A 13553-nucleotide genomic window follows, 5' to 3' on the forward strand; every position below is an offset into this window, starting at 1 on the left:
ATTTGTAAAGTGCTTAGCACAGTGCCTAACATTTGTAAATGCTTCTTCTCTCCACTTACAACATCAAGTACTGTCCTTTGGGCATAATTTCCTGAGATTTGTTAGGGAGAGATTATTTTTTTCCCTTCTTTAGAGGAGGGAAAGATAGAGGTCACCCTTTGCCCAGGACATACCTGGCTAAAAGTTGGCCAAATTGACTGTTTCCTTTCTGCGGGTGTTTGTTCTTTTATCTGTAAAATGAAGATGAAACCCGTCCCGGACTGTGTCAAAGTGTTTAAGTTCTTAAAGCAGGGAACAGATCACATTTAAACTAATGGCATCAGCACAGAACCCTGTGCCCTGCCTGCTGTTGCACTGGCCTCAGCACATTAGATATTAGAGTATAGAGAAGAGACCACGCCCCAGAAGAGACACATGTGCATCCCAGGAACAGGCCTCAAGAATCATCATGATGATGATGATGATGACAGTTACTGGCATTTATAAAGCACTCTGAGGTTTGCAGGTTGCTTTACATGGCTCATTAGAGCATCACACCCACCCTCTGGGGAAGGTGCAGCGATTGTCCCCACTTTCAGATGAGGAGATGGGATCAGAGAGTTTTAGTGAAGTCCACAGCTAGCAAATGTCTGATGTCAGCATTCAAACCCAGGTTTTGGTCTAACTCCAGCACTCTTGTCTTCTAGGCCATTTTGTCTGGGACAGAACAGCCTGTTAACTATCTGTCCCCCCTCTCAAATACATGAGTGTTGTGCTTCTCATGGGACTCCCAAGAGGAGTAGGAGGAATTAAGAAGGAGGGAAAAGGAGGGGTGCTCTTTGAGGAGAGGGATGAAATGGAACTGGAATTCAGGTAAAAGGCATACCTGTCTCTTACTGCCTTTGGGGATGGCCTAGTGAACAGAAGACTTTTCCTGGGATCGTCCTGGATGGCCAGGATTAGAACCTCCTTAACCTGGGCCTTCACTTACCTGGAAGATTTCCCAGGGTTGGTGCATTTCATCTACGTGGATCGAATGACAGGGCAAATGGTGGCTCCCTCCCTGAGCATCACTGGAAAAACGATGTCAGAGCTGGGCAAGGGACCCCTGGCTGCCTTCATCAAAGCCAAGGTAATCCTAATCTCACCCCACTTTTTATTGCTGTTCATAAGTATCTGAAATCCTGTCTGGTGTGGTCATTATGAAGATTTCCTCAGCACTCTGGGCACACATAAGATTAGCTAAAGCAAATTTAAGACCAAAAAAAACCCCAAAAAACCAAAGCTTTATGCTCTATTTGAGGGAACTGGAAATGTTCAGCCTGGAAAAGAAAAGGCTGAGGACAGGAGAAGCCTTCAGGCATTGGAAGGACAGTCACACCAAAGCTCAGAGGCTGTGGTCCAGCCATACTGGCCTCCTCCCTATTTATGACACACAGCACTCCATTTCCTACCTCAACATCTTTGCACTAGCAGTCTCCCCCGCCTCCTCCAATGTACTCCATCCTCACTTCTCCCCTCTTGGAAGCCCAGCTGAAGCCCAGCTGCCTAAATGCAGCCTTTCCTGAGCTCCCCAACGACTTGTGTTCTCCCTCTCAAACTACATATAATTATCCACGTTTGTGCTGATTTGCACTTATTCTCTTTATATTATTCTGTACCTAAAGAGGAAGCAGAGAGGAGTGGGAAAGAGAGGAAGGGAGGGAATAAACATTTGTGTAGCATCTATTATGTGCCAAGCTCTATGCCAAGCACTTTACAAATGTTGTGTCACTTGATCCTTACAATAACTCTGGGAGGTAGGTGCTATTATTATCCACATTTTACAGTTGAGGAAATTGGGGCAGACAGAGGTTCGGTGACTTGCCCAGGGTCACACAGCTAGGACTCAGGTCTTCCTGACTCTAGGCCTAGCACTCTGTCCACTGCACCACCAGATCTTATGAATAGACAGTTGTCCTTGAAACCAAGAAGGCCTGAGTTTAAGTCCTACCTCCTACACTAGCTGAGCGAAACTAGATGAGGAACTTAACTTCTCTCTACGTCAACTCATTTGGAGAAGGAAGTCTTGAACTCACTGTCCTCTGAGGCCCCTTCCAGCTCTGGGAGCAGCCTGTGTTGGAGCTTAGGTCTCCCTCATTGGAGATCTTCAAGCAAACACTGGAGGACCACTTGGCCAGTAGGCTGTGGGGGAGACTTTAATGAATGGCCCAGAGGCCCTTTCCTGAGGCCGCTAGAGGGAAGAGGAAGAATTAAAGACATATTGATTTTGGCATAGGTTTTTACATGATATTTATAGATGTTTGCTGAATTGAATTCCAGGAGGTGTATTCATTGGGTTTATTTCAGAGTTTTTGTTCAGCATCCTGATTCACAAGAAGCTTGTTCACAGTGACTTATTACTCTGTCATGCATTTGCCCTAAATGTAATTACTTTTTTATTGTAATATTAGCAAACATCCATCCTATTCTCATGCATCTCCTCTCAGAGATAGTGAAGCTGGCCACTACCACCCCCACTGGAGGCCACTTGCGCCTCTGATGGTCACTGCCACAGCTAAGCAGAGGCAGCCAGGTGATATGATGGACAGAGCCCTAGGCCTGGAGTCAGGAAGACCTGAGTTTAGATCTTCACTCCTTCCTTTCTCTTCCACCACTTACTAGCTGTGTGATTCTTTCAGCCTTAGTTCCCTCATCTTTAGATAGCAGCTACTAGTTCAGGCACTTTGTAAACCTTTAAGCACTACGTAAATGTTAGGGATGGTGGTGGTGGTGGTGGTGCTGGTGCTGGTGGTGGTGGTGCTGATGGTATGAGATCTCTGACTCCCTGAAGTTGGCCAGGATCCAGAGTCTCAGAGCATTTACAAGTCAAAATGTGTCACCGGCCCTGTCCCAGCTCCAACCAGCCTCACCGGTTTCAGAGGCCCTAGCTGACCCATAACTTCTTGGTATCTAACTTCCTGGAGTATAATCAGGAGTTCCCAGTAGTCAGAAGGGGACTCTGGGTGATCACAGTTGATCCTTTGTAGTCATCAAATATGTAATGTCACTTTAAAATGTCACTGATGGTATAAATTATTCATTTGTTGAGGTTTGCTAAAAACCAGATAACTCATCAAAACGATGCCTTTTTGTGAGACTCTTTTTGAATAGTGACAAGCAACAGAACAATTGAAGGAAAAAAAAAGAAAATTGAAGGCCTCAGCTAAAGGAACCTAGCCAGGACTAGAGGGGAAGATAAAGCCTTTAGCTTGGTCCATTTTCTCATGTCTCCTTCCCTACAGGTGTGGGCTTTAGTTGGTCTGGCCCGGCGATACCTTCAGAAGGGCTACACAACCCTGACGTTCCAAGATGGCGACTACTACTGTTCCTACTTCCTGTGGTTCGAGAATGAGATGGTGGGTATAGTCATGCCCCAGGAGCATTAAGACGACATGTTTAGGGAGTTATGTGGGTGTTGTTGTTTTTTCCCAAAGCACTGTCCATTTTTGGTCTCATTGTAATTTCACAATGGCCCTCTGGAAACATAAGTCCAGGTAGCTCAATTGAATTAGAGCACAGGGCTCCTGAGATCAAAGATGCAGGTTACACCCCCTTTGCTGTATTTTATGGCTGTCGTCTATACCTTTGCTTCAACCCAGCTGTCTTCTAAAACACGCTGTAAGTTGAGGGATGGGGGGAGGAGCCAAGAAAGGAAGCTGTGCTCCTCTTTGGGTGGGTGAGGCCTCCCCAGTACCGCAAGGAAGCATCAAGAGCATAAACTACTGATGTCAGGTGACATCATCTTCATAGATGAAAGACGGCACATCGATGTGCACATTTGCAAGTGGGAAATGCGAGGCATCAAGAAATTAAGTTGTACCAAGTTACTCTGCTAGCCAGGGGTAAACTTGAGGCTATGACTTAATGCTTCCAACTCCTCCTGACCCAGTGTTCTTTTCACAAGGCCACACTGCCTTCAGCAGTACAAAATTAGGTAATGGTATCTTACCTCCATATTTTTCTTGCTTTGTTTTTCTATCACTTCCTTTCTCTAATTCCTCTTTTTTTCTGGCTTTTTTCTTTAATTCTCCCTCTCTTCATGTGTTGTTTTTTTTGTTTGTTTATTTCTTCTTTTTTTCCAGCCCCAAAGAGCCATCACTTCAATCTCCAGCACACACTTGAACCTGTTGTTGCTTCCATTATCCAAGCCTTTTATTCACCTCTGCCTGTCCTTTCTGTGCTAAAAACTACTGACTTCTTTCTCGCTCACCTCCAACCACCATAAGCATCTTTCCTGACTCCTTCCTTCTCTCCTGTCACAGGAGAGCTCTGGACCAATCAGTATCCAAGGTAATAGTTGATAAAAAATAATCAGACAAAAGGGATTGTAAAGTTCTGGCAGAAGGACTGAGTGAGAAGTTGATTCTAAGCCTTGCTCTCCTTCATCAGCTCAAAACATCAGGAAATACATCAAATAAAGTAAAAGAAGAAAAATTCAATTCACATACCAAGGTATTATAGTCCAAATTACCTGGAACTACTCAACAACAGGAAAAAAATGAAAATAAAGACTGGAAGGACTATTATAAATTCTAGAATTCTGCCTTGGTGTATACCTTTATTTATTAGAGAGAAACAGAAATTGTTAGGAAGGAAGGAAAACACTTTTTTGAAAAAAAAGTATTTTTTTCCTAGTTACATGTCAAGACAATTTTTAGCATTCATTTTTACAAGATTTTGAGTTCCAAATTTTTTTCCCTCCCTCTCCTACCCTCTTCCTGAAATGGTAGGCAATTTGATATAGGTTATACTTGTGCTATCATATAAAACATATTTCCATATTTGTCATAGTTGTGAAAAAAGAAACAGATTGAAAGGGAAAAAAAACAAAAAAGAATAAAGTAAGTGAAAAAAGTATGCTTCAATCTGCCTTCAGAGTCCATTAATTCTTATCTGGGTATAGATAGCAGCATTTTCTTCCATGAGTCCTTTATACCTGTCTTAGATCATTGTGTTACTGAGAAGAGCTGTGTCATTCATAGTTGATCATCACACAATGTTGCTGATGCCGTATACAGTGTTTTCCTAGTTCTGTTTATTTCTCTTTGCATCAGTTCTCTTTCCAAGTTTTTCAGAAATCTGCTTGTTCATCATTTTTTGTTGCACAGTAGTATTCCATTACATTTATATACCACAGCTTGTTTAGCCATTCCCCAGTTGATGGGCACCCCCTCAATTTCCAATATTTTGCCACCAAGAAAAGGGCTGCTATAAATATTTTTGCACGTGCAGGTCCCTTTCCCTTTTTTATGATATCTTTGAAATACAGATCTAGTAATAGTATTGCTGGATCAAAGGATATCTGTTTGGTTGCCCTTTGGGCATAGTTCCAAATTGCTCTCCAGAATAGTTGAATCAGTTCACAACTCCATCAACAGTGCATTAGTGTCCCAATTTTCCCACATCCTTTCCAACTTTTATCATTTTCTTTTTTTTGTCATATTAACCCATCTGATAGGTGTGAGGTGATACCTCAGAGTTGTTTTAATTTGCATTTCTCTACTCAAAAGTGATTTAGAGCACTTCTTCATATGCCTCTAGATAGCTTTGATTTCTTCATCAGAAAACTACCTGTTCATATACTCTGACCATTTATCAGTTGGGGAATGGCTTCTATTCTTATAAATTTGACTCAGTTCTCTATGTATTTGAGAAATGAGGCTTTTATCAGAGACACTTGCTGTAAAGATTGTTTCCCAGCTTTTTGCTTTCCTTCTAATCCTGCTTACATTTGTTTTGCTTGTGCAAAAGCTTTTTAATTTAATACAATCAAAATTATCTATTTTACATTTTGTAATGCTTTCTGTTTCTTGTTTGGTCATGAACCTATAACTCACTTAACTTCTCCTTTAAGAACTTGGATGCTGTCAGATTTATGGATAAGGGGAAGAATTTAAGACCAAAGAAGATATAAAGCATTACAAAATGTAAAATAGATGATTTTGATTATGTAAAATTAAAAATTTTTACACAAACAAAACCAATGCAGTCAATATTATAAGGAAAGAAGAAAACTGGGGGGAAATTTTGCTAGTATCTCTGTTAAAGGCCTCATTTCTCAAATATATAGAGAACTGAGTCAAATTCTTAAAAATCAACTCATTCCCCAACTAATAAATGGTCAAAGGATATGAATATGCATTTTTCAGACAAAGGAATCAAAGCTATCTATAGTCACATGAAAAAATGCTCTAAATCACTATTGATCAGAGAAATGAAAATTAAAACAACTCCGAGGTACCACCTCACACTTATCAGAGTGGCTAATATGACAAAAAAGGAAAATTTTGGATGTTAGAGAGGATGTGGGAAAATTGGGACACAAATGCACTGTTGGTGGAGTTGTGAACTGATTTAACCATTCTGGAAAGCAATTTGGAACTCTGGCCAAAGGGCTATAAAACTGCATACTCTTTGATCCAGCAATACCACTGCTCAGTATATATCCCAAAGACATCCAAAAAAAGAGAAAAGGACTTATTTGTACAAAATTATTTATTGCAGCTCTTTTTGTGGTGCCTAAGAAATAGAAATCAAAAGGTTGCCCATCAATTGGTGAATGGCTAACCAAGCTGTGATATATGATTGTAATGGAATATTATTATGCTATAAGAAAGGATAAGCAGGATGATTTCAGAAAAATCTGGAAAGACTTACATGAGCTGATGCAGAGTGAAGTGAACAGAACCAGGGGAACATGGTACACAGTAACAGCAATATTGTTCAATGAAGAACTGTGAATGACTTAGCTATTCTCAGTGATGCAATGATCCAAGACAGTCCCAAAGGACTAATGATGAAATATACTATCCACCTCCAGAGAAAGAACTGATGTTGATCAAATACAGAGTGAAGCATGCTATTTTTCACTTTCTCTTTTTTTCACTTAAGTCTTCTTGTACAAAATTACTAATATGGAAATGTTTTACATAATTGCACATGTATAACCTATATCTGATTGCTTACCATCTCAGGGAGGAAGGTGGAGAGGGAGGGAGGGTAGAATTTGGAATACAATACTTTAAATAAAAATGCTTAAAAATTGAGGAGAAAAAGAATCTGTATGCTATGCCACTTGGTGCACATATGTTTAGTATTGATATTACTTCATTGTCTGTGGTACCTTTTAGCAAGACGTAGTTTGCTTCCTTATCTCTTTTAATTAGGTCTGTTTTTGCTTTTGCATTGTCTGAGATCAAGATTGCTGCCCCTGCTTTTTTTACTTGAGCTGAAGCACAATAGATTTTGCTCTGGCCCCTTACCTTTGCCCTGTGTGTGTCTGTCTGCTTCAAGTGTGTTTCTTGTAAACAACCTAGTGTAGGATTCTGGTTTTTGATCCACTCTGCTATCTGCTTCCATTTTATGGGAGAGTTCATCCAATCTACATTCACAGTTATGATTACTGTGTATTTCTCTCCATCCTATTTTTCCTCCTATTTGTCCTTTCTCTCCTTCCACCCTTTCCCTTCTCGACATTGTTTTGCTTCTGTCTACCACTTCCCCAGTCTGCCCTCCCTTCTGTTAGTCCCCCTACCTTTATTTAATCTCCTCCCCTCCTACTTTCCTATCAGTTAAGATTGATTTCTACATTCAACTGGTTGTGTATATTATTCCCTCTTTGGGTCAATACTAAAGAGAGTAAGATTCAAGCGGTGCCCATCACCCACCCTCCCATCTTTCCCTCCACTGTAATAGGTTTTTTGTGCCTCTTAATGTGAAAACATTTACCCCATTCCACCTCTCCCTTTCTTCTGTACCTAGTGTCCTCCTTCTTCTCATTCCTTAATTATTTTTTATGTCATTCCCTCAAATTTGCCTTATACCTGTACCCTCTTTCTATGTGTATTCTTTCTAGCTGTACTATTAGCGATACAATTTTTAAGAATTACAAGTATCATCTTCCTACATAGGGATGTAAACAGTTTGGCTCCATTGAATCCCTTATGTTTTCTTTTTGCTTTTTACCTTTTTAGGCTTCTGGGGCAGCTAGGTGGCACAGTGGATAGAGCACTAGCCCTGGAGTTAGGAAGACCTGAGTTCAAATCTGGCGTCAGACACGTAACACTCACTAGCTGTGTGACTCTAGGCAAGTCACCAATGGCCTCACCCAAAAAAAAAAATTACCTTTTTGGGTTTCTCTTGGGTCTTGATATTAGAGATCAAGTTTTTTGTTCAGTTCTGGTCTTCTTATGAAAGCTTGAAATCCTTCTATTTCATTGAATGACCATTTTTTTTCCCGTTGAAGTAGTATGCTTAATTTCACTGGGTAGGTGATTCTTGGTTGTAGTCCTAGCTTCTTTGCCTTCCAGAATATCATGTTCTATGACCTACGATCTTTTAATGTTGCAGCTGCGTCCTGTGTGATTCTAATTGTGGTTCCCCAATATTTGAATTGTTTCTTTCTGGCCACTTGAAGTGTTTTTTCCATGACCTGATAGTCCTGAAATTTGGCTATAATGTCCCTTGGGGTTTTTGTTTTGGTATCTCTTTCCTGAGGTGATCGGTGGATTCTTTCAGTGCCTGTTTGGCCCTCTGGTTCCAGGATATCAGGGCAGTTTTCCTTGATAATTTCTGAAAAGATGCTGTCCAGGTCCTCCTTTTGATTATGGCTTTCAGGTGGTCCAATGATTCTGACATTGCCTCTCCTGGATCTATTTTCCAGGTCAGTTGTTTTTCCAATGAAGTATTTTACATTTTCTTCTATTTTTTCATTGTTATGAATTTGTTTGATTTCTTCTTGATATCTTATAGTCATTAGTTTCTACTTGCCCCATTCTAACTTTGAAGGAGTTGTTTTCCTCAGTTAGCTTTTTACTTTCTTTTCCATTTAGCCAATTCTACTTTTTAAGCAGTTGTTTTCTTTTTCCATGTTGACTTTTTTCATAATTCTCTTGCATCACTCTCATTTTTTTTCCACCTCTCTTATATGATTTTTAAGCTTTTTTTTTTTTTTTGAGCTGTTCTATGAGTTCTTTCTGGGCTTGAGACCACTTCGCACTTTTCTTTGGGGTTTTGTCCATGGGTGTTTTGATATTGTTGTCCTCTTCTGAGTCTGTCCTGATCTTCCTTGTCACCATAATAACTTTCTGTGGTCAGATTCTCTTTTTGTTGTTTTTTGCTCATCTTTTTCCTTTCTTTTAAATTTGAGCTCTGCTCCCGGGATGGAAGGGACACTGTCTCAGGCTTTTTGTGCCAGGGACTGCAGACCCTGACTGTTTACCTGGTGCTGCGTTGATGTTGCCCTGACACCCACTGGGGACCATTGTGTCTAGTACTGCGCGGAGGGGGTGGGGAGTGGCTAGTGCTCCTGGAGGCTGTAGAGGTCTGGCAACTTACCTGGTGCTGAGCCAGGGTGCTAGTGCTGGTGTCTGGCATGTGCTGAGGCCAGTGGGGTGTTTCTGTGTTTCCCAGGGCTATGTTAAAGTACTTGGTGAGAGCTCTGCACTGGCAGCAGCCTGTTTGCTTAGGCACCTGTGGGGTTGGCCCTGTTTGCCTGGGGCCATGCTGAAGCACATGGCAGTTCTCAGAATTGGAATCTATCCATTCCCCTGGCTATGCTGAGGCATGTTAGGGGTCCTGGTGTTGGCATTCGGCTGCTCCACTACACTGGGGCTCAGGATCTCCCACTGGTTTGCTGAGGTAGGGCTTGCTGCTGGCTTGCTGGGACACTTCCTGTTCTGGACTGCATTTCCCTTTTACCCGAGTGAGACAGACCTTTCTTGATGATCTTCCAAGTTTCTTGGGCTAAAAGATTGTTTCACACTGTCTTTCTGCTGTTTCAGGATTTCTTTTAGGGTGACATTTTATAGGTATTTGGAGGTGAACATGGGAGAGTTACAGCAACTTACTGCTAAGTGCTAGGGATGCAAATACAGCAAGATAGTCCTTTACCTAAAGGAACTTATATTCTTATAGGGAAGACAATGCATTTAGAGGGGCTGGAGTTGGAAGGTGGAAAACAGAAGGTGCTCATGGGGCAGTATGGTTTGGAGATGGTTGAGATCACACTTTTTTACAGTACGGAAATGGCCCTTTCTCAAAGGGCTCTGCTCTTCAGAGCCTCTATGTTGCACAGTCCCTGGCTTCTCATTGTACCACTTACTCATGAAGTTTCTGCCCACATCTCCTTCCAGTCTCTTCTCACAGCTCTTCTGGTCTTCTTTAGGGGCACAAATTACAGGCGATAGAGGTACCTGTCCTCCCCGATGACTCAGCTCCCATCGGTGTGCTTGGGGGAGACTATTACAGGTAACACCCTTCCAGATTGAGGTTCAAGAGCCAGATCCAGAGAGGGAGAACTGGGAGATAGATAGATAGGGATAGAGATGATAAATAATACATATATATGTATTATCTCTGTGTGTGTATATGTGTGTGTGTGTATACACATACACACACAGACACATATTCCTGCCTTAAGAGCATATACATACACGCATATATGATGTGTGTACACGTACATATGTATATACACATACACATACTCTGGCGTTGGAGGAAGAATAGCTTTTCTCCCATTAGGGAAGTACCTGGCCCAGAGAGCTAGAAATCCTATTGTGCCAGGTGTCTGACCTCGCTGTGCCCAGTACAGTAGCATCTTGATGCTCTGTTATCAAAGAAGCCAGTGTGGCCACAAAGGGAGCTTCTGTCTCTGATCCTGTGCCATCACCCTAGTAGGCACCACTGATTCCACCAAGCTCTTCTTATAAGACATGTCTGGGCTTGGCAGGTTCTGCTTCATGTGGGATTAGCACTGAAATCCCCAGGATAGGAACCTCTCTGAAGGAAGGACTCATTGTCAGGGAGCTAAGGGAGAAGCAAGTACAATTCTAATTAGGTAGCAGAGAGCTCAGGAAACCTGAGGAGGAAGTCCTCACTGACTAAGGTGCTGGAAACTTTGTCCTTCACGTGAGAAGTCAGCCCTACCCTTCAGGAGAACTGGGCTGCATCTGGACCTTTGAGGCCAGCCAGCCCCTGTGGGATCCAGCCCTTGGCCGAGGGGAAGACAATCTCTTCTGAATCATGTATTTTCTTTTACCCCTGTCTCCTAGGAAGCTTCTGCGCTACTATAGCAAAAGTCATATGGGAGAAGTAGTGAAATGCTATGAATTGATGACCATCCATCTCTCTGTCCTCGGTATGGACATAGTGGTCCAGCAGGCAGGCGAGCTGGCCCGGCAGCTGTGGGAGTCATCCCGTATCCCCTTGCTCTAGAAGACTGGATTCAGGTTTCACAAGACATTTGTTTGAGGTGGATGTGCCCCACCTCAGCTTCTCAAATCTTCTGTGATGCAGATCACAGCTGATCGTGCCTGCCCATCCATCATTTGGAGAAAAATGCTCTCCTGCTCAGTGCTAGCCCTAGGGCAGCAGGATAAAACCTTCATGCCTACATATTCCTGAAAAGCCCTACCCTGGCCGATCCATGGGATGCATGGCACACAGAGATGCCTTGCCAGCCACAAATCAGACCTGCAGTGCTGCAGATCTTAGCATTGGTGACACAGATGCCGCTTTGTGTGTCAGAGAGCAGGTTGGGAGTCAGAGGCAGGAGCTGGGCCTTGCTAGAATCATGCCTGCTGCAAGAGAGTGATGCACTTTAAACAGAGGCCTTCTATATTGTGTCCTTAGAAGTTCCAGGGATTTTGACATTGAAATTCAGAGCCACTAACCCTAGGGGCTGCCTCTCGTGCCTTCCCCCGAGGTGGGAAGGTTACCAGCACCTAATATCCAGGGTTTCATGACCTTAGCTCCCTGCATCGCTTAAAGCACTTAACCTTTCCTATTTTTCTTCACTGGATTCCTTCTTATCCTGTCTCACAGGACAGAAAGGAAGAGCTTGTTCAAGCATTTGAGTTTCCTTTCTCTGCTTCCTCAAATCCAAGCTGCCTCATTGGCCTATCATACAGTAAAATGGGGAAGGGGTTTAGTGTGGGCCCATATATGTCCTACACAATAGACAGTTCCTAAAACTTGTTCACTCCCAGCCTTGTCAGTGTGTGGGAAGTAAACAGGAAACCAGATTCTGGGTCTTTTGCAGATTTTAGCCAAGGAGAGAGGTGTTGAATTGAAAAGACATTGATTGACAGAAATAAAATAGTAAGTTCTGTAAACCACCTTATTTCTGCTTTATGCATTGTAAACCTTCCCACCCCACCCTGCCTGTTTTATTTCTGGGCACAAACAAGACCACAAATGACTCCGTAGTCATTGACTACAGATGTAGTCTACAGACTACAAATGACCTGCATTCCTTAAGGATTTCCAAGAAGCTGTCTGTTGGGCAATGGCACAATAAGTCAGTCTAGAATTCAGGGGTGGGGAACCTGCAGCCCTTCTTCTGAAGTTTGGATTCAGTCAGAGGGCTGCACTTGAGGACCTAGAGGGCCATGTGTGGCCTCGAGGTGGCAAGTTCCCCACCCCTGGTCTAGATTATTTAAATAAGAATGATAATACCACTGATGAGCTTCCCACTGTGTGCCCTAGGCAAATAGCTAAGCACCAGTGTTCCAGGGATGTAGCAGCGTTCCTATTGGTCCCTGCTCGTGATGGGTACAACAATAAGGCATGTGTCATTACTTATTCAACCATGCAGGAGTTATCTCAAAGACTCCAGTCTAACTTGTAAAGGAAACACACTGGAAAACTGACAGTTCAATTACAGAAGAAGAAGGGAAAAAACAAACTAATTTTCCTCTAGTGGCTCTTGGCAGTATTAGGGCATCCAAGAAGAATCGGATGGAGAATCTCTCCGTGCAGGTCCCTGCAAATTCATAAGGAACCCCAATCCAAACAGCTGCAGAATCCTACCAGTGTTACCTCCATGATATCTATAGAGTCATTCTCTTCTCAGCTCACGATGCCACCCCCAAGTTCAAATCCCCATCAGCATTTGCCTGGTCTAACTGGTCTCCCTGCTTCCATTCTCTCCTAATCAACTCATCTTCCTTCTGACCATTTTCACCCACCTGCTTAAAGACCCTCTCTTTCAAAGTTGTTTTTCTTCACGTTGTTGTATTAATTGTTGCCTTTTAAAAATGGACGGACCAAAACAAAAGACAGAAATGGGGCTGTTTTGTTACTACCTTGTTAAATTTAGTATTACTTTTTTAAAAAGACAAGCTGTATGTAAAAAATGAAAGTTCAGAGTTTTGTTTTTTTTTTTTATAAAATCTCATGTTTTTTGTAATCTATTAAAATGGTTGTGTTTGTTGATTTTGTTTTTCTTTTTGGCAAGGCAATTGGGATTAAGTGACTTGCAGGTGTCTGGCGGGATTTGATTCTCCTGACTCCAGGGCAGGCGTTCTATCCACTGCACCACCTCACTGCCCCTTGTTGATGATTCTTAAGATCAAAATAAGAAAAGGAAACAGTCAGTGGCTCCGAAGTGCCTGGAGGATGAAGTGAGCCCCGCCCCCCCAATCTCGCCCATCCACATTCCAGCCAAATAACAAGTTACCCACTCTGATCCGAGACACTTCCAATTCATCCATGGCAGGCTGGGAGTAAGAAATTTGGCTCCTTAAGGAGGG

At 42.5% G+C, this 13553-nt stretch overlaps 1 protein-coding gene across 5 annotated transcripts in view; it reads left to right on the forward strand.

Annotated features, from left to right (window-relative positions):
• Nucleotides 1–13292, forward strand: part of HPS1 (HPS1 biogenesis of lysosomal organelles complex 3 subunit 1) — a 37263-nt gene extending 23971 nt beyond the window's left edge. For 2 of the 5 annotated variants that reach the window (XM_027859440.1, XM_027859448.1), the window contains 4 exons: nt 967–1111; nt 3264–3377; nt 10187–10269; nt 11073–12404. In XM_027859440.1, coding sequence (XP_027715241.1) covers nt 967–1111; nt 3264–3377; nt 10187–10269; nt 11073–11235 — 505 coding nt within the window. In that variant the 3' untranslated portion in view covers nt 11236–12404. Of the gene's footprint in view, nt 1–686; nt 868–966; nt 1112–3263; nt 3378–10186; nt 10270–11072; nt 12405–13258 lie in introns of those variants that run through there. The other 3 variants (XM_027859464.1, XM_027859457.1, XM_027859473.1) reach the window with 3 other exon arrangements.
• The last annotated feature ends 261 nt before the right edge of the window (nt 13293–13553 follow it).

This window comes from Vombatus ursinus, unplaced genomic scaffold, assembly GCF_900497805.2.
Source record: "Vombatus ursinus unplaced genomic scaffold, bare-nosed wombat genome assembly UNPS02000749.1, whole genome shotgun sequence".
In the NCBI taxonomy this organism is placed as follows: domain Eukaryota; kingdom Metazoa; phylum Chordata; class Mammalia; order Diprotodontia; family Vombatidae; genus Vombatus; species Vombatus ursinus.